The 23,732-nt window shown below is 48.6% G+C and overlaps 1 protein-coding gene across 1 annotated transcript in view; it reads left to right on the top strand.

Annotated features, from left to right (window-relative positions):
• CPXM2 (carboxypeptidase X, M14 family member 2) overlaps positions 1-23,732 on the top strand; it is a 130,488-nt gene that overhangs the window by 82,376 nt on the left and 24,380 nt on the right. Inside the window, exons 5-7 of the mRNA XM_045809333.2 lie at positions 6,216-6,300; positions 7,220-7,370; positions 18,723-18,811. Coding sequence (XP_045665289.1) covers positions 6,216-6,300; positions 7,220-7,370; positions 18,723-18,811 — 325 coding nt within the window. The remainder of the gene's footprint in view (positions 1-6,215; positions 6,301-7,219; positions 7,371-18,722; positions 18,812-23,732) is intronic.

The raw sequence follows: 23,732 nt of genomic DNA on the forward strand, positions 1-23,732 counted from the left end.
GAAGCTTAAATGCATATATTAGGATTGAAGACTGAAAATTAATGGTCACAAGGAACTATACAAAATGAACAGATCAGACCTAAAGAATGTACCAAGAAGAAAACGGTAAAGAGTAGAAATGAATAAAATGCTAGTTTGCACCTTAGGAAATTGCTGCTTGTCAGCAATTTTGGTCTGTAAAAATGGTAGTTTTATATGGGTCATATGGTTCCTAACAAGAGACACGTGGTTTTATATGGTTCCTATAGGAAACAAATAGTAGAGAGGGTAAACAAAGCCAAAAGTTGATTCTTTGAAAAGATTAATAAAATTAATAAACTCTTGGCTGATTAGGAAAAGAGAAAAAAATCAACTATCAATGTCAAAACTGTCAAAGGGGACATCACTAAAAATGCTACGGATGTTATGTTAGGAAGACAATAAAGTCATACTAAGAACAGGTTTATGCCAGTAACATTGAAAAGAGCAGAAATGCAAGAATTCTTCAAAAAGCACAAGTTACTAAAACTGACAGAATAGAATATCAGAATAGTCTAATATCAACTAAAAATATCAATTCATTATCAAATATTGCCCCCCTGCAAAACCTCTTAATCTCAAAAAGTTTGATTGAATTCTTCCAAACATTTAAGAAAGAAATGGCACTTAAAAAACTGCAGAGAATGGAAACAGGGAAGCATTCCCCAACTATGAGTTTGTATAACCTTGATATCGAAATCTGATGAAGACATTACAAAAAGCAAAATTATGGAAAATTTTTTTCATGAGCATAGATAGTAAAAATGCTAAGCAATATATTACTAATTGGGTTCAGCAGTATATTTAAAAAGGGTCACGTATCACCACCAAATGGGGTTTATTCCAGGAATATAAGGTTGAGCCACAATTGTAACCAAACTCTGTAATTCACCACGTAAACAGAACCAAAGAGAAAAATCATATGATCACTCTGATAAATGCAGAAAAGGCATCGAAGAAAATTCTGTGGTCATTTGTGTTTAAAAGAAAAAACTCCTTTAAAGCTGGGAGTAAATAATAACTTCCTTAACCTGAAAAAACATGTGTAAAGAAAACCTGTGGTAGAGTATCGCCAAGCCCCTTGCAGTGAGGGGCCCCAGGGCACATACCCTAGCATCTGCTTGGAGCTTCTGCAGTGGGTCCAGAGTTTGCACGTACTGACTCATTTCAAGAACGGTAAGATTTTATAATGTGAAAAAGAAGCGCCCAAACAATAGGAATTGACATTGTCCTGTTATGTCATTAGAAGGTAGTTGGATAGAAACCAAAAGACTTTATCCAGTGTTTTCTGAACGTGGATATAATATGGAGCTGCAGCAACTATATTACAGCCCAAAGACGACATTCTCTTAGGGCTCTGAGATAACAAGCAAGACAAATGAATGTCTACTGAGGTTGACCCTGGCACAATCAACCAGCGGAGTAAGTCCCAGCAGCTGCAAACATCCAGATTCTCTTGTTATTTGAAAAATAACGAACTCATACTTCGTTAAAATAAAAACAAATAAACAAAGGAGAAAATCTTACGGGAAACATCTTACCCAGTGGTGGAATAAATACCTAAACCTTTCCTTCAATCTCAGGAATCAGACAAGAAAAGCTATTAGTGCCACTTCTTTCAGTGTTGAACTGGAGATCCTAACCAGTGTAACAAATAAGCAAGAAAAAGAAAGAATAGACTTAACATTTGGGAATAAAGAAGCAGAACTGTCATAGGGCTCAGATGACGTTGCCGTGTCCTTAACAACATCCAAGGGAATCCCAGACTATTAGAATTAATTAATGAATTAACAAAATAGCTGTCTATAAAATCAACATACAAAAAGCATTTGTATTTCTACATACCAGCAACAAACAAGGAGAAAATAAAATTTAAAGTAATATCATTTATAAAATCATCAAAAACATCAACTAGTTAGGAATAAATCCAGCAAAAGGTAAGTAAAATAAGACCTGAGTAAGTAAAGGGATATACCATGTTTATGGATTAGGAGATTTAATATTGAAAGATGTTGATTCCCTTAAAACTGACCTATATATTTAGTGCCATTTCAATTAAAATCCAAAAATCCTTGTTTTGGAAATTGACAAGGTGATTCTAAAATTTATATGGGAACACAAAGGGCTAGTGTAGGGAACTGCGAAAAGCAAAAACAAAATGGGAAAATGTACCCTAGCAGATATAAAGACGTACTATAAAGCTGTAGAAATCAAGACAAGATGGGTTTAGCACCAGATAGAAAATAGACCAATGGAAGAGAATAGACTGTCAAGAAACAAGCCTACCCATATATAGCCCCATGATCTATAGCAAATGTGTCACTGATGTGCAGTAGAAAAATAACCACATAAATGGTTCTACCTCTGTAGGTAGTGGCAGTGAAAATGGAGAGAGTTGGGTAGATTCTAGAAAAATGTGGGAGGCGACATTGACAGAACTTGGTCAGCTGGAAGCCCTTAAAGAAAAAAAGGTATCTTGACCCCTCACACCATATAATAGTCAACTCTGTGTGGGCTGCACATCTAAATGTGAGAGGTAAAGCAATAAAGCTTTTAGAAGAACGCCTAGGAGAGTATCTTTATGATCGTGGAATAGGCAAAAATGTACTGAAAAGAGCACAGATACTGAAAACTGTAAAGAAAACAGGTTAATTGGACTATGTAAAGATTAAGACATTCTGTTTATTAAAAAATACCACAAAGATGGGGTGCCCGGGTGGCTCAGTCAGTTAGGCATCTGCCTGCAGCTCAGGTCCTGATCTCAGGGGATCGAGCCCTGCATTGGCTCCCTGCTCAGCGGAGAGTCTGCTTCTCCCTCTGCTCCTACCTCCGCTTGTGCTCTCTCTCTTTCTCTCTCAAATAAATAAATAAAATTTTTAAAAAGATACCACAAAGAGAATGAAAAGGAGGATGCAAACTGGGGAAGGTATTAGCAATCTATATACTCAACAAAAAACTCCTAGCTAGAATATATAAAGAGCTCTTACAAATCAAAATAAGAAAGACAATTTAATTAAAAAGGGGGGAATTTTGAATAAGCATTTCACAGAAGTTGCTTACACTCCAGTGGAATATAAAAACACTATCAGATAATTCTGGAAAGGGGTATAACATTATAAGTGGAATTAAACTATGAAAGAAGGGAACATATAAGAGAAGAAATTGGCCAGATTGGAGGATTAGGCCTGCCTTGTCTGATAAGATTTGAGGTCTGAATGATTTAGAGGCAGACAGGATGGGAGAGGAGGAAGATGAAAACAGTATGTGCAAAGGCCCTGAGGCAAGAGAGTATAATCGTTATCAGGAATTGAAAGAAAGAGCCCAGAAAACAAAAGGTAAACAAGATTATCCTCATAGAACCTGATGAGGTCTTACTACCGAGGAACAGTGATATTTTAAGCAGGTGGTGACACGATCATACTTCATTAGAAAAACCAGTCTCTAACTGCTGGATAGATGGGGAGGCAGAGGGAACGGCTGCAGTCCTGGCCAGAGAGAATGGGCTGGGGTAGTGGCAGTGAAAATGGAGAGAGTTGGGTAGATTCTAGAAAAATGTGGGAGGCGACATTGACAGAACTTGGTGATGGTCTCAGTGGAGGCATGGGGTGGGGGGGTGCAGAGAAAGTACAGTGCCACAGAGGACCCTGGGATTTTGTTCCCCTGGGGGGGGGGATGCCAGTACCTTTTCTGAGGCAGGAGCTCGGTCTGGCCCAGGTCGGGGTGCAGAGCAGGAGCCATGCCTCCATCGGTTGGGGTGGGGTAAATCTGAGATGTTGCTGGGACATGAGAAGTGGTGAGAGGTCAGACAGGCAGAGCAAGGGACGGAGGTCTGCAGTCCAGAGGGGAGGTCAGAACCACGTACACAATGAATTGCCCTTCAAACGTAAGTGCTGGATTTGTCCACGTTTGTTTTAAGTTTGAGAAATTATTTGGTTTTCATTTCTTTGTGTTCCTCCCCTTTTCTTTGGACAGCTTGTTTTAATTTTTCTTTCTACTCCTCCCTTATGGTGTGTGTGTTTCTCATGACCGAGAGGCTTCCTAAGGCCATCGCCTCCATCTCTGTAGGTAGGCTGTGCCCCTCGCCTCGGCAGGCTGCCTTGCCAGATCCCTGTGGGCCTTAGCGGCAGACAGGCAGACAGACAGACAGACAGCAAAAGGGACCGCAGTTGCAAAGTGTTTAGAGATTGTTCGGATGTGGGACATAGGTAGCTATTTAGGGTGAGGGTGTTTTCCAGTGCAGAGGACACGAGCTGTGCCTAGGTGCCTGTCAGAAGACATGCCTGATGCCTCCGGGTCTGCCGGCGTGGGTTCGGCCTTCCCCCTCGCAGGGGGAACCCGTTGTTTGACAGCTCCCAGCGCCTGGCGGGGCTTCAGCCAAAGCTGGTAAGGAGGAGAGCGAAGAGAGAAGGCTCGAGGGGAGGGTTTGTTTCCAAGCACCTCTAAAAGCACCTAGGAATAATTTTCACAAGTCAGTCAGATGAACGAGAATGAAGCGAAGCAGCTCGTCTTTTCTAAAGGAACTTTACTAGGCCGTGCTGCCTCGGAAACTCAGACTGTATGGGATATATCTGGATCCCGAATCCCGGGAGACTTCACAGTAGGACAAGAAGGGCTCCAAGAGCTTCAGCTGGCAGAATGTTCTAAAGGATTACTGAATTGGTGTTTCGTTCCAGTATTTTAAAAATTAAAAAGGATGATGTTCCGTAAGAATCTTCTATATTGGTTAACGATTAATGTTATAAACAGCTGAGGCTTGAGGGACAAATGTGTTTTCCTCATGAGGGTTGTCTGTTGATGTGGCCTGTCAGACTGACCCCCACTCCGGGAAGTCTGTTGATGGCTGTTGTCACCTCAGTGATTTCTGTGCAGTAGGCCGTGATGGCGGGTCTGGCTTCGGGCCCAGCTAGCACCGGATTATCACAAGGCGGGGGGATTGTCTGCACGGCTCTGACAGCCAAGGAGAAGCCCAGTGTCTCTTAGACAGTCAAGCTGTTATTTTTGTGGTTGGTGGCATCTAGTTTGTTATGTCCCCAGATCATTTTCCAAATGAAATTTCTAGACCAACTCGCAGTTTTTACTGAGGTGACTTTTCCGTGTGGCACTGTCTACCGTGTGTATACGCTCGGTATAAAGAAACACGTGTTCCTTGCGACCAGCACGCAGTGCTTACTTGGGACCACACTCTGTCCTAAGCGTTTAAGGAGTATTAAACCACTGGGGGTTCACATTAATCCTTCAAGCTTGGTGATTTTAGGGTCCTCATCTTACAGATGAGTCAACATTGGCATAGATGGGTCGGTCAGCCGGCCGAGGCCACAGGGAGGGTGAGCAGTGGGGCCAGGCTGTGATCCAATGTTGTCCACTGCTGGGACCGAGCGTTGACCCTTGAATGTAGGGGTTAGGGGCACTGACACCCTGTACAGTCGAAAACCTGTGTATAACTTTTGACTGTCCCAAAACTAATAGCCTACTGTTGACCAGCAGGGAGCCTTACCTAAGTTAACGTAGTGGTCACTTAATTCATATTTTGTATATGTATTCTTTTTTTAAAGGTTTTATTTATTTGAGAGAGAGAGTGAGAGAGAGAGGGAGAGAACGAGCAGGGGAGAGGGGCAGAGCAAGAGGGAGAAGCAGGCTCCCCACTGAACAAGGAGCCGGACGTGGGGCTTGAGCCCGGGACCCTGGGATCGTGACCTGAGCTGAAGGCAGACACTTAATCAGCTGAGCCACCCAGGCGCCCCTGTATACTGTATTCTTACGAGAAAGTAAGCTAGAGAAAAGACGCCATTGAGAAAATCGCAAGGAGAGAAAATACATTTATAGTACTGTACTGTATTTATCAAGAAAAACCCACGTATGAGGGGACCTGTGTAGTTCACACCCATTTGCTCGGGGGCCAGCTGCACCTTCCTTAATGCTGCACCTCTAGATAGAAGAGGTGAACAATGTAAAGATTTATTTATTTATTTGAGAGAGAGACTGAAAGGCGGGGGGCGGGGGAGTGGTGGGAGTCGGCAGAGGGAGAGAGAGAGAGTCTTAAGCAGATTCCGCACGGAGCGCAGCTCAGTCCCACGACCCCGAGATCCCGACCTGACCTAAAGCCAAGAGTCAGATGCTCAGCTGACTGCACCACCCAGGCTCCTCAAAGGTGACTATTCTAAAATGTGTGGTTCCAGTGATGTTTTGTTTTCTTTTAGGAGTGACTGGGTGACCTCCTACAAGGTCATGGTGAGCAATGACAGCCACACGTGGGTCACCGTTAAGAACGGATCTGGAGACATGGTGAGTTTCGCGTTCCCCCATCCATGCCCTTGGTGTCTGGCTGTGTGGGTCTCTGCAAAGAGAGGCAACGTGTGCCCCCCAACGTCTGCTGATACTGCGTCAACTCAAACCGATGCTGGATAATGCCCCCTAACCCCCCGTTTAGAGCCAACGTGAAATTCTGAGCTGCTGGGATGTAGTTTCTTCCACAATCCACAGGTCAGCCTCGGGGGTCCTGTGGCACAGGCGGTATGCTGGCACCCCTCACAGCTACTCGGTTGCAGCAGTTCTCCAACTTTCTTTAATAATCCAGCTTTCTGCTCCATGATTCACTCCAGATTAGCCAGTTCTGATCATGTCACACTCATCCTCAGGTTCTCAAGCACAGCCTTCCTCATGGTATCCAGAGCCTTCCACCATCTTTCGGCATCTTTGGTTTCAACCTTCTTTCTCTTTCTTACCCCCTGCGCACACTCCCTCTGTGTTCCCGGAAGAGCGGGCCAGCTGCTCTGTTCCTTCTGAAGCCCACCTCTGGGCTTCTCCAGTCATTCCTGCTGCTTTTCTCTAGAATCCTTCCCATCCCACAGATCTAAAGAGTTTTCCTTCAAGGCCAGTTCAGATGCCACCTGCTCCCTAAAGCTCTGCCTGGTCCTTTCCTTCTTCTGAAATCCCAAAGCTCCGTGGCTATCCCTCTGCCATGGCACTAATAGGTTTCACCCAGATTATCAAAGTATTCCCTCCTCCTCCTCTCTCCGCTACCCCGGTAGATGGGGGCTTCCTGAGGGCAGGCTCCATGCCTGATTCATTTCTCTTTTCCCCTCCATGCCCAGCACACATTGGGTGTTCCTCAGTGAGGTCTTATGGAATGAGTGAATTACTCTTTTATCCCTTGACAACGGAGCCCTAAAAGATTCGCCTCCCCCCCCTTGTGTACAAGTAGATATTTGAAGGAAACAGTGAAAAGGAGATCCCTGTTCTCAACGAGCTGCCCGTCCCCATGGTGGCCCGCTACATCCGCATCAATCCGCGGTCCTGGTTCGACAACGGGAGCATCTGTATGAGGATGGAGATCCTTGGCTGTCCGCTGCCAGGTGAGCCTGCCCTTCTCGACTTGCTGCGGGGGCGGGGGGTGCTGATGGAGAACAGGCGCCTAGCTGAAGTGACCACAAACACACCAAGCAATCTCGTTCTCATGCAAAACAACAACAACAACAAAAACCCGAAAACTACATCTATTGCAGAATATTTCGAAAACCTAGCTAAGCAGAAAGAAACAAAATAAAACCCTCCCCTAATCCCACTCAGAAACACCATGAATATTTGAGGGTAGCCAAGTGACGTGCCAACTGTGGTTTAGCCTACCGGGATTTTAAGATGATGAGCGTTTCGAGGCTGAAAATTCACTCAACGCTACCACTTGGAGGCAAGCAAGCAAAAAAATTAGAGAAAAATTTTCGTAGCATATTTAATTGTCCTTGAGTGCTCCCACTACTCGGAGTAGAGGAGGTGGCTGGAGTTAATTTTAAATGTGACCATGTACCCAGTCTCTTTCTGTTTAAGTCGCTTTGCTTGGGGGCCCGTGTCTTTGGGTAGATGACTCTTTATTTCCCGTGGCCTGCTTTCACACGATGATAGCTGGGTGTGACCTCAGGGTGGCAGGAAGAAGGGGGCTTGAGTTCACGTGTGTGTCATCTGGAGCCCTGCCGGTGTCTGCCTTGGACAGGCTAATCGGGTCTGGCTCATGGCTGGCTCGGCCCGGCCTTTGGGAACTTGTGAGTCTGTGCCTATATGGAGCCTGTAGAAGGCAGCCCCTCCATCCCCACCCCCCCCGCCCCGGGCATCTGCGGGGCAGGAAGCTAGCTCCCAGCACATTCCAAAGGCTCTCCATTAGGGCCTGTAGGCATTTCCACAACCCTGTCCACCCGTGGTCCGTCCTTGGGGAGCAAGGAACACGGCTTTGGGTTATAGCTTTCTTTACCAGTCTTATCTTGTGGGAGAGGGAGGCCTTGTTCCTTTGGGGCTCACCCAGCCCGGGGCGGGGGGGGTGGGGGTGTACCAACAGCTCTGATGCTCCAGGAGCCACTGTAGCCATCAGGCTCTTTCTGTAGCCATCCAACCGTCCCTCCCCCACCATGAACTTACATTTATTGCTTTTCAAAGCACATTTAATGTCATTTATTGCTTTCTCTCAATCCCATCATATCCAAGTTCTTGCTTTGCCAAGTATGAGTTTTTAGAACACAAACTCTGTATTGGTGAGAAACATGGGTCTATCTGCCTACCTCCTCACGCTCACACCAGACAGATTCTTTGTTATATATTTGGACTTACTAGCTTGCAAAACTTTTTTTTTTATGTCATTAAAACTATTAGAGACCATCTGTCTTGTGGATGCATTTATCTAGTCTATAGACAAAAATCCTGTCTTTAATCTGCCTTCCAGTGGGAAGTTAGTGGTTTCCAATATTTTGGTTCCATAAAGAGCCACACAAGGACATCTTTGTTTCTGTGTCATGGTGCGCGTGCATGACTGCTGTGTAAATTACCGGATTATTCAGTTACAGGATGAGTGCTGACATTAGATTATGATAAATCGGGTCACTGGTGCAAAGGGTGTGTGTGTTTTCAAGGCTGATCCAGAGACGATGTTGAAGGCCAGCCTGTTTCGGGACCTGGGCCTCCTTTTGTGGCTGGTTGGTCCTGGAGTGGTCACCACAGGTCCCGCCTGCTGCCACCCAGGGCCTGCTGGGCTGTCCAGAGGACAGAGAGTCTGTGGACACAGACGCAGGCGGGTGTCTGAGAGGCCCTCTTTGTGCCAGGCCAGGAGGCTTGCTCTCCGGTGTCACTCAGCATAGCCTCCGTCTGCTTGCTTGAAAGAGCACGGTCATGGTTTCTCTCTGTGGGCGTGAATTCATCCATTGTTGGTAAAGGGCAAAGGGCAGCCTGTGAGAGTCTCATGAAATAAATATTTCCCTGTGAAATTATTCTTGGTGTGTGTGTGTGTTTGAAGATAGGTCCTTGAGGCCATTTAAACTCCAAGACTGAGTTACAATGTGAATTCCAGGTGGGTTTCAAGTATAGACTTGGAATGGCTCTATTTCCAACCCCAAGTATTTAGGGCCATTTCTCTTCTAGAAGTTACTTAGCAGTCTGCCCAGAGGGGAACTGGCCTTTGTGCGTGCCACCTGGGGGCGGTCACATCTGAGGGACTGGGACGGCACAGGGACCCCCACATCCATGTGCGTGAGTGAACCTTGCTCATTGCCCTGCTGTTGGCACAGTCCCTTTATGCAAGTTAATGAGGCCAAAGACAGAGACGACCCAACCAACTCAGCTGCTCAATCCCAAGGTGACCTCGTGGTCTAAATGCAACTGCCCAGAGTCTTTCTTTCCTGGAACACTTGTTTATGAAAAATCCATTTACCTTTTGCTTCTGCTCTCTTTGTTCTGTGCTTGCCATCTTCCTGAGGACTCTCAGGGCAGGGCAGAGGAAGGTGGTGATTCTTTTCAAGCTTTCATGAGTAATGTGTCCAGAAATTTTTGAACTGGAAAATGAATTACTGCATGCCATGGTCTATTAATAGGATTTTAAAAGCTCAAAAGGAAAGGAAAATGGAGTGTTGTTTATGGTTACAGTTTCAGTTTTGCAAGATGAGAAAGTCCTAGAGATCTGTCTCACAACGACGGGGATATACTTAGCACTATTGAACTGGACTCTTAAAGATGGTTAGGATGCTAACTTAGATATGTATTGTACCACAATTAAAATTTTTTTAATTCAAAAAATGTCTTATTATCCTTTTCTTTTTTCAAATTTGAGCATAGTTGACACACAGTGTCACGTGCGTTTCGGGTGTAGAGCATGGTGGGTACGCTGTGCTCACCACGGGTGGAGCTCCCATCTGTCACCGTAAATGCCGTTGCAGGATCACGGGCTGTCTCCCCTATGCTGTGCCTTTTATTCCCGTGACTTACTCACCGCATAACTGTAAGCCTGGATCTCCCGCTCCCCTTCCCCCGTGTTTGCCCAGCCCCCACCCCCCTCCCCTCTGGCAGCCACCAGTTTGTTCTCTGTACTTAGAGGTCTGATTCTGCTTTTTGTTTGCTTGTTTACACATTTGGTTTTTTTAAGATTCCACATATGAGTGAAATCATATGGTATTTGTCTTTCTCAGTCTGACTTATTTCACTTAACATAATACCCTCTAGGTTGTTCACTATTTAAAAAGTAAAAAAAAACAAGTCGGGGCGCCTGGGTGGCTTAGTTGGTTAAGCGGCTGACTCTTGATTTTGGCTCAGGTCGTGATCCTCAGGGTCCTGGGATCAAGCCCCACGTCGGGCTCCACGCTCAGTGGGGAGACTGCTTGAGATTCTCTCCCTCTCCCTCTGCCTCCCCCACCCCACTCATGTTCTCTTTCTCTCTAAAATAAATACATAAAAGTAAAAAGAAGTCCTCTTCCCCAAATTTGAATGGACTTGCCCATTTTGGATGAGTATGCATAAAGATCTATGCATACCGGAAGCTGGGGAGAGCTTCCTAAGATACACTTTTAATAATGAATAGTTCAGGCTGAGACACACACTGGCCGACTTCGAGGTCACAGAGGTGGTTTTCAGCTCTTTCGCTGTTGTAAACAATACTGCCATGTGTGCTCTCTGTCTCTGAAAAGGACCCCATTATGCCGCACATGATTTCACCACAGGGCAACAGGAGCGTGCGCAGGGGCCCAGGCAGTGACTTTCAGGGCCAGGGATGGCAACGCTTGAGCCCCGGTGCAGCTCAGCAGCTCCTGCTGTGGTGTGATTCCGACCTCCCCGGGGAGAGCGCCACTCCTCGCACCTCGTCTTCCCTGCCGCCGGGTCTGAGCAACCGCCCTCCATCTGCATAGGGCTGAGGTGTCTGGGGTTCTTGGAGCCGGGCAGAGGTCTGGGGGCAGGGGCTTGTTTTCCCTCCAGCACGGAGGAGCTGCTAAGGGCAGATACCCCACAGTCATTCCTGCGGGGGGACCAGGAGCACTGGACACGCAGCATCGCCTTCCTTCCTCCTGATGTGCATGCCCTCGCAGGTATAAATCCCTGAGAAGATATTTCAGTTGCAAGACCACCACCTGTCTTGTTGACCTGTTTCAGCCAGCCCCACCCCCACCCTCATCAATATGGAGAAATCAGGGACGGGATGGATGGGCTCGGATGGGTCAGCAGAGCTGCAAGAGACTTCATCAGTCTAGTCCCTTTGCTGTCTTCCACTTTTCTTCACAAAGGCCACAATCTGAATACCTACCATCCCGTGGAACTGGTCATTATTTTGGGCCCTGGCCTGGGTTTTGAAAAGAGAGGCATCAGAACACAGAGTTGCAGTGGCCCTTATTTTTTCTTGCTTTGCTAAGGGTGACGTGTTCAACCTCTTTTGGATGAAACTAGAAGCGCTCATGGGAAGGGCTGTGTCCCAGCTGCAGACTGCCTTTGCTGTTACTGGTGGCCTGGGCCTTGTGTGATCTGGAAAAAAAAAAAAAGAGAGAGAGAGAAGAATTCATGTCCCTATCGGGGAAGCTGGGTGGACAGAAAGAGCACGAGCTCTGGCCTAGATCAGGTTCACGGTCTACTATCATCCCCCGGCACCTGGGGTCTCGCGAAACTTGTAGAAATGCCCCGTGCCTTGCTTTTCTCATGTCTGAAGTGGAGATAAGAGCTTCCCTGTAGAATTGGGACTAAGTCCTTCCACTCCTGTGTCACGCTTTCCTAAAGCATCCCCGTGAGATGACTCAAGCCCTCCCCGTGTGCCTGTGGAAGGTCCTGAGTCTCCCTTCCTCTCCCGCCCCCCAGTATTTCTGGGGCTACCTGGGGTGGTCTCCTGCACTTGCCAGGGGGTTGCTTTCTGCCTTCTGCTTTCCGTGCCTTCTCCCAGCGCTGCTCCTGGTTGGCTCATCATCCCCGTTCCCCTTGGATTTGAGAGCAACAGTCTCCGAGGATAACTCACATGAAGGCTGACCACTGAGGTTTGGGGATAAAAATGGGGTTTTGCTGCATGTAACCACACAGACCTGACAGTCAACATTTTGTCCCTAAGACTCCTGGTCATCCCAGCAAATGGGATCCATGGCCCGCCGCCATGCTGCTGAGATGGTGCTCTTCAGCCTAGACCTTTCCTCTGCTTTCCGTTTCCTGTCTGGCTCAGTCTTCCTCTGACTTCCTGTCTCTCGGGCTTCTGGGTTGGGAGACGGGAACGATTGGGATTGAAACATCTGTTTCTTTTTTAGACAGAGACCGGGAACTCCCTTCCCCTCCCTCCTCCCACCCTGGCTTGATGGAACCTTGCCTTTCGAAGCCATGAGTTCCACGAGCAGGTCGCTATTGTTCGCCTGGAATGCATGCGGGCTGGGCTCTTTCTTCCTTGTCATTGTTCATCTGCTCTTCCATTCCTGATGCACAGACCCCCAAAGGCTAAGCAAGAGCCATTTGTAGAGTGCCCTTACTTGGTCAGTGCAGAACAAATGTCATTTCCCCCACTTTCCCCTCCCCCCATCTTTTACTGCCCTTGGTTGGACCATTTGGTTCTATGACTAACTCATTTCTAAGGCCAGTAGCCCCCATAGACAGTGGGAGGATGGGAGAGAAGATGTCTCATTTCTTCTCGTCCTGGTTTTGTTTTGTCCTCTGTGTGTAATGTGCAGGCTACTGGTGCTCTTAGACCTGCTGATGGGGATAAGCCTCTACTTTTCGAGAAACCAGAATGCCTCCCTCTCATGTCTCCCCCTTGTGCAGAGGACTCTGAGATTTGGGGATGAGATAGCAGGTCACATGGGGAACCACAGACTTCCCTTCTGCCCTGGGTTCAGGAACATGGCAAGAAGCCTACCTCTTACTGCACCAAAGTAGCTCCATTCAGAAAGGTGGGCGGTCCTCCCCCAGTGGCCTTTGTATCGGGCGTGCCATGAGGGACTGCATTGGGTTGAATAGCGTCCCCCCATTCCTATCCATCAGGGACCTCAGAATGTGATCTTATTTGGAAAGAGGGTCTTTGCAGATGTGATTAAGATCAGGGTGGGCCCTAAATCCAATCACTGGTGTCCTTAGGAAGAGAAAACAGAGAGACAGAGGGACAAGACCATTTGACGACAGGGGCAGAGATTGACATGATATGGCTATAAGCCAAGGTGGCCAGCAGCTTCCAGAAGCTAGGAAGAGGCAAGAAATCTCCTCTCCTTGACCCTTGAGCATGCACAGCTCCCCCCACGCCTTGATCCTTCAGAACTGTGAGAGGGTACTTTGGTCCAAGCTGCCTAGTTTGTGATATTTTGTCCTGGCAGTCCTAGAAAACTAGCACACTGGAGACCCAGAAATGGCATAATGTCCCATAATTGTCCTCAGTCCCGAGGATGTGGCTGGCATTCACCAGCCCCTCCGCCCTACCTCCCTGTCTTCGTTCCGCCATGGAGATAGGGAATAGCATCACAGCATGAAGTGGGCCCCTTCTCAGAGCTCTCCTGGCTCCAGAGAGTGTTATCCTTTTCATAAGTAGTCTTTCCTAGATAACTTGATTGGGGTCTCTGTGCATCCGTCCACCCATTCATTCATTCCTCACTCATGCATTCGTACATCAAAGATGTAAGATGTGCCGTTCTTCTGAGGCAGGGCCCAGGGATTCTGGGAGAAGACAGACACCTTTGCTGCCCCCGGAGCTCTCGCAGTGTAACTGAGGGAGCGTGTCGGCATCCTTTCCCCCAGGGAACCCTTCTCAATTCAGGGGGGCCCAGCGCCTGTCCTCCATGCAACTGAGGGCAACGTGCCCTAGTTGAGTATAAATAAACCTGCGGTTTCTCTTCTTGGTCCAACCACCCCGTGTTGATTATTGGGGAACTGTAAAAAAAACCTCAGCACTCTTGACAACTGTCTTTTCTGAGAGTTCCTCCTGTCAGGCTGCAGCTTGGCCCCAGGACTATCTGGAGAGGCAGTGTCCGCGGAGCGATCCAAGGGGTTGCGGGCTTCTGCGTGCAGCCCAGCGGAGCTGTTATGCGGCAGGAGTATAGGAAGTGGGGGGGAAAGGAAAATAAGCCTGAGTGACGTGCTGCTCCTCGCTTGGAGCCACTTGCAGCTACGGGTTTGATGCTTCCACAGACGGTAGTGACCTGCCATCAACACGGGCTCTGCCAGAGGCCCCAGCTCTCCTCCTGGCTCCTCTTGGAACGACCTTGTCATAAGAACAGGCAGGTGGGGCGTGGGCAGAGGTGACTTCTTGTCACCAGGGGCCCAGCCCTTGGGCGCTCAGTCTGCAGTTGGTACCAGGCCGTCTGCACCCAGGCATCTCTGCTGGGGGTGTTGGGGCTTCGGGAGGGCCCAGGGCTACAGTGGCAGCCCTTCTGGGGAGAGGCTGGCCTTGAGGCAGGCAGAGGGAGAGCTGCTGTCACTCTGTGCCTCTGGTGGCCTTGTCGTCCTCAGACAGCACTCTATGAGGCAGGCAGCCCTTTTTTTAAAATAATGAGGTGAAACTTGTGTAACGTCCAGTGAACATGTTAAAGGTACAGCTCAGTGGTATTTAGTGTATTTGCAACGTGCTGCAAGCACCAGCTCTGTCTGCTTTCCAAGCTTCGTCGTGGACGCGCTTCCAATCCCCTCCACCATCCCTATGACCTCCATCTCTGCCCCTATGGATTGCCTGCTCTGGACGGGAAAGTCAAAGGCGTCGTGAGTCCCCGTCTTGATTGCATGTGAACCTCCTTTCCAGCAAAGGTAGCGTCTCCTCTCCCCACTGAGCACCCGCTCCCGTTGAGCAAGGTCCCCAAAGAAGCAGATAACAAAACAGAACCGTCCAAGAATCTCGGTGTACTCCCCTGAATTTCCAGGGATGCGGTGTGGTCTGGATTTTCACTGTTGTCATGAAAAGAGCCCTGTGGAGGGAGCTGGCAGGTATGTCCACAGTGGTAAGGAGGCTGGAGTGTCCCAGGTTCCTAGCAGTGTCCTAGGGCTGCCGTAAAGAGTGCCCCAACCTGGGTGGTTTGGAGTAATAGAAAGTTATCGTCTCAGTCCTGGAGGCCAGAAGTTGTACCTAGATCAAAGCATCAGCGGGCCTGGCTCCTTCGGGGGCTGTGAGGGAAAATCTGCTCCCTGTCTCTACCCCAGCTTCTGGGCGGTCTGCTGGCAGTCTTTGGGTTCCCTGTCTTGTAGATACATCACCCCATCTGTGCCCTCACCTCCACAGAGCCTTCTCCCTGCATGCTGACCTCTGTGTCTGCACCCCCCTTGCTAGAGACACCAGGCACAATGGGTCAGGGCCCACTCTAATGACCTCATTTTAACTCGCTGACCTCTGTAAAAACCCTTTCTCCAAGTAAGGTCCCATTTGGAAGTGCCTCGTTTAGAACTCCCACATATATTTTTTGGGGGAGGGGACAGAATTCAACCCCAAAAGGTACAATCAGTAGACAGGTTCAGGCAGAGCAGGACTTTAAATGGCTGAATAAGAGAAGAAAAGTTGGGGGGATGGTTTTAGGCTCCACATGCCCCGTCAGGAGTTTGTCCCTGTAACTTAGGTATTCTGGAAGGAATCTGCTGGTGTTCAGCGCATGACATGTGAAAACACACACTCGAAAGGAAGCAGGAGACTGATTGTCCCAAGCTCCATCTGCGTGGATAAAGGCCTCAAACACTGAATCAGGACTTCTGTTTCAAATGCCAGAAGCCCTATTCTAATTAGCTTAATGGGGGGAGGGATTTTGGCTCATATAAGTGAAAATTCCAGGGCTGGATCTGACTCTGACTCTGGCTTCAGGCAAGAACAAGTCTCCGATGTCAGGATCTTCTTGGGGAGTCAGGCCTCTCCTTCTGTCCATCTCACAGACAGGGAGATCAACACCCCAAGCTTATCCCATCACCTGAGCAACTCCGGTGGAAGGAGACTCTTCTCCTACAGCTCTGGGAGGAAAGGCCTCTGATTCCCAGCTTGGATCCTAGGATCTGGGGGTCACCTCTGAGCCAGTGACTATGGGTAGAGGATACGTGTTTTATGGTTGGACCTAGGTCACATACTCATAACTGGGCATGCTGGGCTAGGCAATTTGATCTGGAACATCTGCAAGAGATTCCCCACAGGAAAAGGGGGTCTTTTGCCCACAGAAAGAGGAAGGGGCCAGTGGTTTGACTAACTGCCTGGAATTGCAGACTCTGGGCCCCAAGAGGGCCAGATTTGGCTCCTACTCATCTCTTTACCTGCAGTACTGAGCTTTTAATAGGTTCTCAATAAAATTTTATCTAATCAGAATCAATTGACAAAGAATTATTTGCTCAAAATGTGGTTGTTGGGAAATTGTGAAGAATACTGACCTGTGGTTTTGAGACAGTTCTGGAACTTGTACCCTTGTCCCTAGGCAAATTGATTAGTCTTATGGAAGGCAGAACGTTGCCAAATGTGGAGCTCCTTTGTACTTAGAGTTCTGAGTTTTTCTTCAATCCTTTTTAAGAACCTTGAAGGCATAACTTGTGTTTGAAGACAAAGGGGCTTTAAAGAGTTTTGGAAAGAGGCCTCTGGGACTTGGGGAGTGTTGAGTAGTTCTTAGAGAACATCATAGGGATAAATGAAGTGTAAATTACTGTGAAAACTCTGCTTTATCTTTGCTTTGGAACATACAGCTTTGGAAACCCAAGGGCGGCAGCTTGGGCGTGGTCAGCCCGCGCTCCGAGAAGGAAAGTGCGTGGAACGTGTTTGGGCGCCTGTGCCAAACCTGATGGGCTTCCGCTCTTTCCTGGACAAAATGCCAGCCTGCCTTCCCATTTCCTCCCTTTCAGTGACAGTCCTTGTTTCTCATGGTATTATTGGCAAATGATACTTTTGCGGATATTAAAATCTGGCTTTTGGTGTGTGGGTCTTTATGTGATTTTCATTACACGGAGCCTCAGTTCTCGAGGTGAAAACTGAGTGACCCCTGAGGGTCGGTTACGTGTGGCTGTGTGCAATGAGCCTCGAGGGCCTCGTTCCTACTGGCAGCATGCTCGGTCCTTTAACACGGTGCTCCTCAGACTTGCGAGCCTATGGAGTCAGTGGGGATTGTTTTTCTGGTGGATTCTGATTCAGTAGGTCTGGGCAGGGTCGAACAGGCAGTCAGAGTGCTGGTTTGAGGAACACCTTTGATGGCATGAAGGGGGACCCGCTGTTCCCAATACCACTCGGGGCAAACGCTTATCCCTCTGTCACCCACCACTCTGCCACTGCCTCTGGAATCCCCCTTCAAGCCTCTTGGATCAAACCCACAGCTGCTGTCTCCAGCCTTGCTTACAGGGTGTCTGGGTTAGGAGAGCCAGCTGTCTAAAACACCTCTTCTCTCAGTGTCGGAAGCTGGCCAGGATTTCTGGCTTCATCCCCCAGAGGGAGATGCCCTCGGGCTAACTGTGGGTCAGGTCTGGGGAAAGACCTCCAGACCCACTGAGGGCTCTTCCCCTTTATCCTCCTCCTCACTCTTCTTCCCAAGCCTGTCCTTTCTTCTGAGTGTCCTTTGTTCTTATAATTATATTAACAACAGGGTTTATATGTATTAAAGAAAAAGGTCAACTTATATGAGGAAGAGAATCAAGTCAAGAGCAGACATCTCCTTCCAGACCCCCAAATCCCGGTCCCCATAGGCCACCAGTGTTAAAATACCCTGATCATGGCCTGCTGGGGTGCTCCAGCTCCAACAACAGAAACCCCAGACCCTGGCTTAGTGAGTCAGGGAATTGGACAAGTCACGTGATTGGAAGTAGCTCCTGATGCTGGTGGGGTTCCCTCTGCCCCCTACTCTGGAGAGATTCTCACTCACTCTTCTGTGCCACTAAAGTCCTTCCCTTCAATCTGGACCAGGAAGAATGGCCAGGACGTTGCTGGGCTCTGATTGGTTGACACCAGTCACGCTGGCTCCCTGAGCTGGGATGCGAGGTCTGTTTCCTGGAAGCACTGGGGTGATTCCCAAACCACACAGGGTTTCTGTTAGGAAAGATGGAAGTGGACTGACTGAATGCTGGGTGAGTAACTAATAGTGTGCACCGTATTTCCAGAAGCTTCCATTTATGTATATAGTTGTGATATTCATTTGCTGATTCATTCATTCACTCATTCATTCATTCAGAGCCAACAGTTTGCCAGGCACATAGATTATGCCAACTCATACCAACAGTGAACCAATGAGGGAAGTACCTAAGAAGAAACTAAGGCAGAGACTACTCCAGTGACTTATCCAAGGTCACACAGCACTTATGTAGAAGAGTGGAGATTTGAACCAAGCATTCTGGCTCCAGGCCCCTTTCCAGCACTGGCTGATCCTGACTCCTGAGATGCTTCTCGAAAGTTGGCTCTCTCACCTCTGTGCATATGTTAGAAGCTGGAGATTGGGTTGTGTCTCCATATGACACAGGCAAACAGAGCTACCACAAGTAACCGAATTACGTGAGTGAATTCAAAACCCTATTTCTGTCCCTAGATCCGAATAACTATTATCACCGACGGAATGAAATGACCACCACCGACGACCTGGATTTTAAGCACCACAACTATAAGGAAATGCGCCAGGTAAGTTCCAGATTTCTCAAAGAGCATTCTGCCCTGGGCCCCGAAGAACAGAGTTGTTTGTTTTTGGTTTTGTTTTTTTCCTTTCTAGAAATTAGGATGGTGCTTTGGTATAGGACTCTGAATGATCTGGTTTTCTGAAGCCACACTGAATGCTTGTAGTTTCTAGGTTGAGAATGCCTCCTTGGGGTTCCAGGGACCAGAGGAAGGCTCCCTCTCCAGCAACTGGTTGAAACAGAATTTTCTGGACCCAAACTTTTTTGATTTAATAATAGTTCTTAAGACTCACTGTGTGTGTGAGGCATAACTGACTTGAGGATGTTCGCCATAGGCAGAGTTAAAGAAGAAAAAGGATCTAGAACACCACGGATGAAAGTAACAGCAGGAAGCCTTCACGCAGGACCTGTGTTAATTTACTGTGTTAGCAGTTCACTTGCGTCAACGTGGTCAGCCCTCCTGACTACCCTAGGAGGGCGGGGACTGTTTCCTGACCTTACTGATGGGGAAGCCCGGTCACCAAGGAAATCTAGAACTCCACCCCTTGTTATTCATTCTCTCATTCTCTACCTTGGTTGTATAACAGAATCACCTAGGGAAATTTGGGAAAATATCTGTACTGGAACTCCATCTCAGGCCACTTTTTAAAGCAGAATCCTTAGGAGAAGGGCCTGGAGGTCTAAATTGTTAAAAGCTCTCCTTGGGTTTCTAACGTATGGCAGACGTCAGAACTACTGCCTGATACCTTTATATCTCTTAGTACTTTAGTGCCCTTAGGAGCAAAGTCCATCCCAGCCAAGACTGTCCCCAGATTTAGTAACAGAAACCAAGTAATCCCGAGCTGTGGACAGTGTTTGCATGCTGGGCCCGAAGGGAGAGGGGCCAGCATTTATTAGGACAGACTAAAAGAGCAGTGCCTATGTGGAGTGCTTTGCCTATGAAATCCTGTTCAGCCTTTGCCCCCGGTGTGGTGCTTGGAAAGCTCAGGGGGCGCTGACCAATAAGAAACCCTTGGATACCTGAGAATCTGGTTGAAGAGACAGAATGGAGAGATAGCCTCACGAACACATTTACAGAACAAGGATTCGCCAAGGGCAGATTGGCCAGGCTCAAAGCACGGGCTCACGGGTGCCGAGAGAAGGAGCCAGCCGCCCAGTCCAAGTGCCAGAGACGTCCCTGAGGTTGGAGCCATTAGACTAAGCCCAGAGGCCTCTCCGCCTCATCCCAGGGAATCAACAAACCCAGTTTGTCTCAACGTCATTTAATCTGAGACACGCACACAGAGCTTCCAGACACCTGTCAGCCTAGACCGAGAGGTGGGACATGCTAAGGAGATTGTCTTGCTCTCTTGCTCTTCGGAAATCAGGACAGTGCATCTGGGCCTGAGCTCTGTGAATCGTCCCTGCTGCTCTGCATTCTTTGGCATTCGTAAGACCCTGCTCACCGTTCCATTTTACGGAGCACTTGTGGGTTAATTCAGCTTTGCTCACTGCACATCTCAGGCTATCTTTGCGAGCCCAGAAGCTGGGCAAATATCCACTCAGCTGGTGCAATTAGTGTCAAAAGCAATGAATCTAAATGCATGTAAAATGAGCCACTGCACAGAGACTCTGGGTAGCTGGTGTCTTTAAATAGTTGTTCCGTGTGGCAGACCGGAGTCCTTCCAGAAAAGGAGTGCTAGTGGAGTGTACTTTATTGCCCTGGGCAACTCTGCTCACCATCACTTGGTGATGTAGAGCCAAGGGGACACTTGGAATGGTCGGTGCAGCCCCTGCAGGGGATGGTGGGTGACCCCCAGGTGGAAACTGTTCGGGGGAACAGCTATCAATCTTGAAGGGTGTTCAAGCCGGAAGCGATTTGCCATTTGGATTCCTGGCTCCCAGGGACGAGAAAGAAGCCAGCATTTTTAGCAATTCCCCGTATGGAGTCTGCTGGGTTACTATAGAAATCTTTCTACTTCAGAAAAAAAAAAATGTTAGTTTATCCTAGTATTGAGAGAGACATTTCCAACAAACAAAAAAAAAAAAAAAAAAGAGAGAGAGAGAGAGAGAGAGAAACAGCAGTGGAGCAGGAAGAGAAAAGAGAAAATAGAAAAACATATTGCATGGGAAATGCTAAGAATGTGCGCAGGAAATATTTCTAGAGCACTGACTTAAGGCGCTGTTCTCCTGCAGGGGGAGCCCCAGCGGGTGGGATGGGAAGGGAAGGGGAGGGCAAAGAGCAGGTTGCAGGTCATTGATGTCGCCAGGCAGAGTGAGTCTGTCCCTCTAGGAGTGCTCCAGCCTTCACAGCATGTGACACCCTTTCTAACTTCTGGGTCACCTCTTTGTCTATATACTTCTCCTTCATTTAGGACCACGAGGGCAGAGACTGTCACTTTGTCATAAACCGGTAATGTGTACTAGATAAATATGTACATCGGAGGTCCTTCCAGGGGAGATATTTGGGGGTAGGAGGGAGAAATGACTGGCCCAGTGGGCCTGGTTGGGGAGGGTTTGGGTGCAGATGGGGTCGGCCGTGGTCCAGGGCCTTTGGCCAGCCTTAGGTGGGTGGAGACAGAAGGGAGGGCACTCCAGGCAGCCAAGAGCAAGGGGATGGTGGTAGGAGCAGAATGGCATGCTTCTGGAACAGTCTGCTGGGAGAGGAGGTTTGCCTGCGTGCTGGGAGAAGCTTTTGTCTGGAGTCTGAGGATCAGAGGAGGTTTTTACATGGCACAACAGTGTTTTGGGGAGATCCATCTGGAAGGCATGTGGGGAGTGGACTGGTGGGGACGGCCGCGGTCCCCAGGAGAGCAGCCACCAGGCCTGAAGAGGGATGAGAGAGAGGCAGCTCTGAGGAGGACTGGCTAGTCCTAGGTCCCCTGTTGGAATGAGTTGGGGGAGAGAGAGGGGTCTGGCAAGGTTCTGAGGAGGGTGGGGTACCGTCCACAAAGGGAGGAAAATAAGTGGTTTTGAAGAAAAGGTTCATGATTTGACTTTGGTGTTGGGCATGATGCTGTCAGGGCGCCATGTCCAGGAAGTCGGGTTGGCTGGCCATGAGGTAGGGTGTAATGCAGACATGGGTCGAAGGCGGCCAGCTAAGGGCGTTGTTTCCAGGGCAGTGAAGGCGGGTCAGGGGCACCAGGCTGTGGGGCAGCAGCTGAGCCTGCCCAGGCGGGGGAGGGCGATGGTGGCAAGATGCCAGGGCAGGGCAGCCGGCCTGTGGACCCGGACAAGCCCACCTCCTACCACCCCCCCCCGCCCTCTGAGATTCCTTCTCCACGGGACCAGATGCAGTGCCTGTTTCTCAGGCAAATGAATAAAGCTGGTGGAAGGGGATTTTTTCTCTTCTCCCCCACCCCCTTTTTTTTTTTAAGATTTTTTATTTATTTGAGAGAGAGAGCGCACAAGACAGAGAGCGAGCAGGGGGGAGGAGCAGAGGGAGAGGGAGAAACAGGCTCCAAGCGGAGCAGGGAGCCTGACATGGGGCTCGATCCCAGGACCCTGGGATCATGACCTGAGCCGAAGGCAGACGCCCAACCAACTGAGCCACCCAGGCAGCCCCCCCTCCTCCGCCCGCCGATACCCTTTTTAAAAACATTTTAATTCTTTGGAGAAACCATGTTATGTCAACATCAAATGCAAACCCAAAGTCTAAGGTCAATGTCCCTTGAACCCACTGACCCTTGAAAATCAACCATCTGCATATCCCCCCCATTCCTGTCCAGAGTTTCAGGTTCTGCATTCACAGAGTTCATACGATTTTAATGCGAGGATGGTGATAATTTTGCCTTGCTTCCCTGACTTAATTTTGGATCACAAGCCATATTCCACACTGTCCCCATAGTTGTAATTGTGATGCTGCAGAACTCCCAGGGTGCGGAGGGGGCAGATGGAGCGTGCTCTCCCCGCTGCCTTCCTGCCCTGGAGCACTGGGACATCTCCGGGCTTAGTGCCCCCGGGAAAGGGTGAAACACCACAGCAAGTGCCGTCGTGCCTGTCATCGTAGCGTCCTTTATGCAGAAGTCCCTTCTTGTCTATTACTGGAAGCTGAGCTGCTAGAGGAAGGGGCTCTGTTTCTCTGTCCTGCAGAGGAGGAGGGCAGCAGAGCCCAGGATTCAGTAGATACGAGGTCGGCAAAGTGTATGCGCATCTTGGGGATGAGGAAACAGAGTCTCAATGAGGCTCAGACTCTGCAGACCCAGGCGCTGTGTAGTGATCATTCTCAACCTGGTTTCATTATCACCCCCCCCCTGAGGCTTTTTAGACACTTTCTTAATTATCCTCCACCCATTATATTAAATATTAACGAGTAAATTTGTTGGGTAGGGCTGAGCTTTGGAGGGCCACAAAGCATTGTGGTGTGTGAGGCCTTTCGCCCAGACAACCAGTTTTTGCCTCCTGGGGGGTAATGTTGCCCCCACTGAGAATGCATGCTCTGATGGGGTGCCTGGGTGGCACAGCGGTTAAGCGTCTGCCTTCGGCTCAGGGCGTGATCCCAGTGTTATGGGATCGAGCCCCACGTCAGGCTCCTCTGCTATGAGCCTGCTTCTTCCTCTCCCACTCCCCCTGCTTGTGTTCCCTCTCTCGCTGGCTGTCTCTGTCTCTGTCGAATAAATAAATAAAATCTTAAAAAAAAAAAAAAAAAGAGAGAATGCATGCTCTGAGGCCAGGAAGAAGTTCTAGTCTTTACTGTCATTTTAACCATCAAGACTGCAACTCCAATAAGACATCTTTGACTCTTTTCAGGAATAAGCAAGGTGGACCCCCAGCCAGGTCTTTAATGGGGAGGGTGGCCACTGGAGAAACCCTTCCTGGCATTTCAGAGAGAATTTCTGTCTGTGCAGAGAGAACTGTAAAGAACCTTCATAAAGGAGATTCCTGAAATGCCTGTGTCCTCATTCTCATGTGTAAAGGTGCCCGTGACACCTCAGCACAAGGAGGGAATG

The sequence above is a fragment of the Ursus americanus genome, chromosome 6, assembly GCF_024610735.1.
Source record: "Ursus americanus isolate L20-20 chromosome 6, mUrsAme1.1.p, whole genome shotgun sequence".
Taxonomy (NCBI): Eukaryota; Metazoa; Chordata; class Mammalia; order Carnivora; family Ursidae; genus Ursus; species Ursus americanus.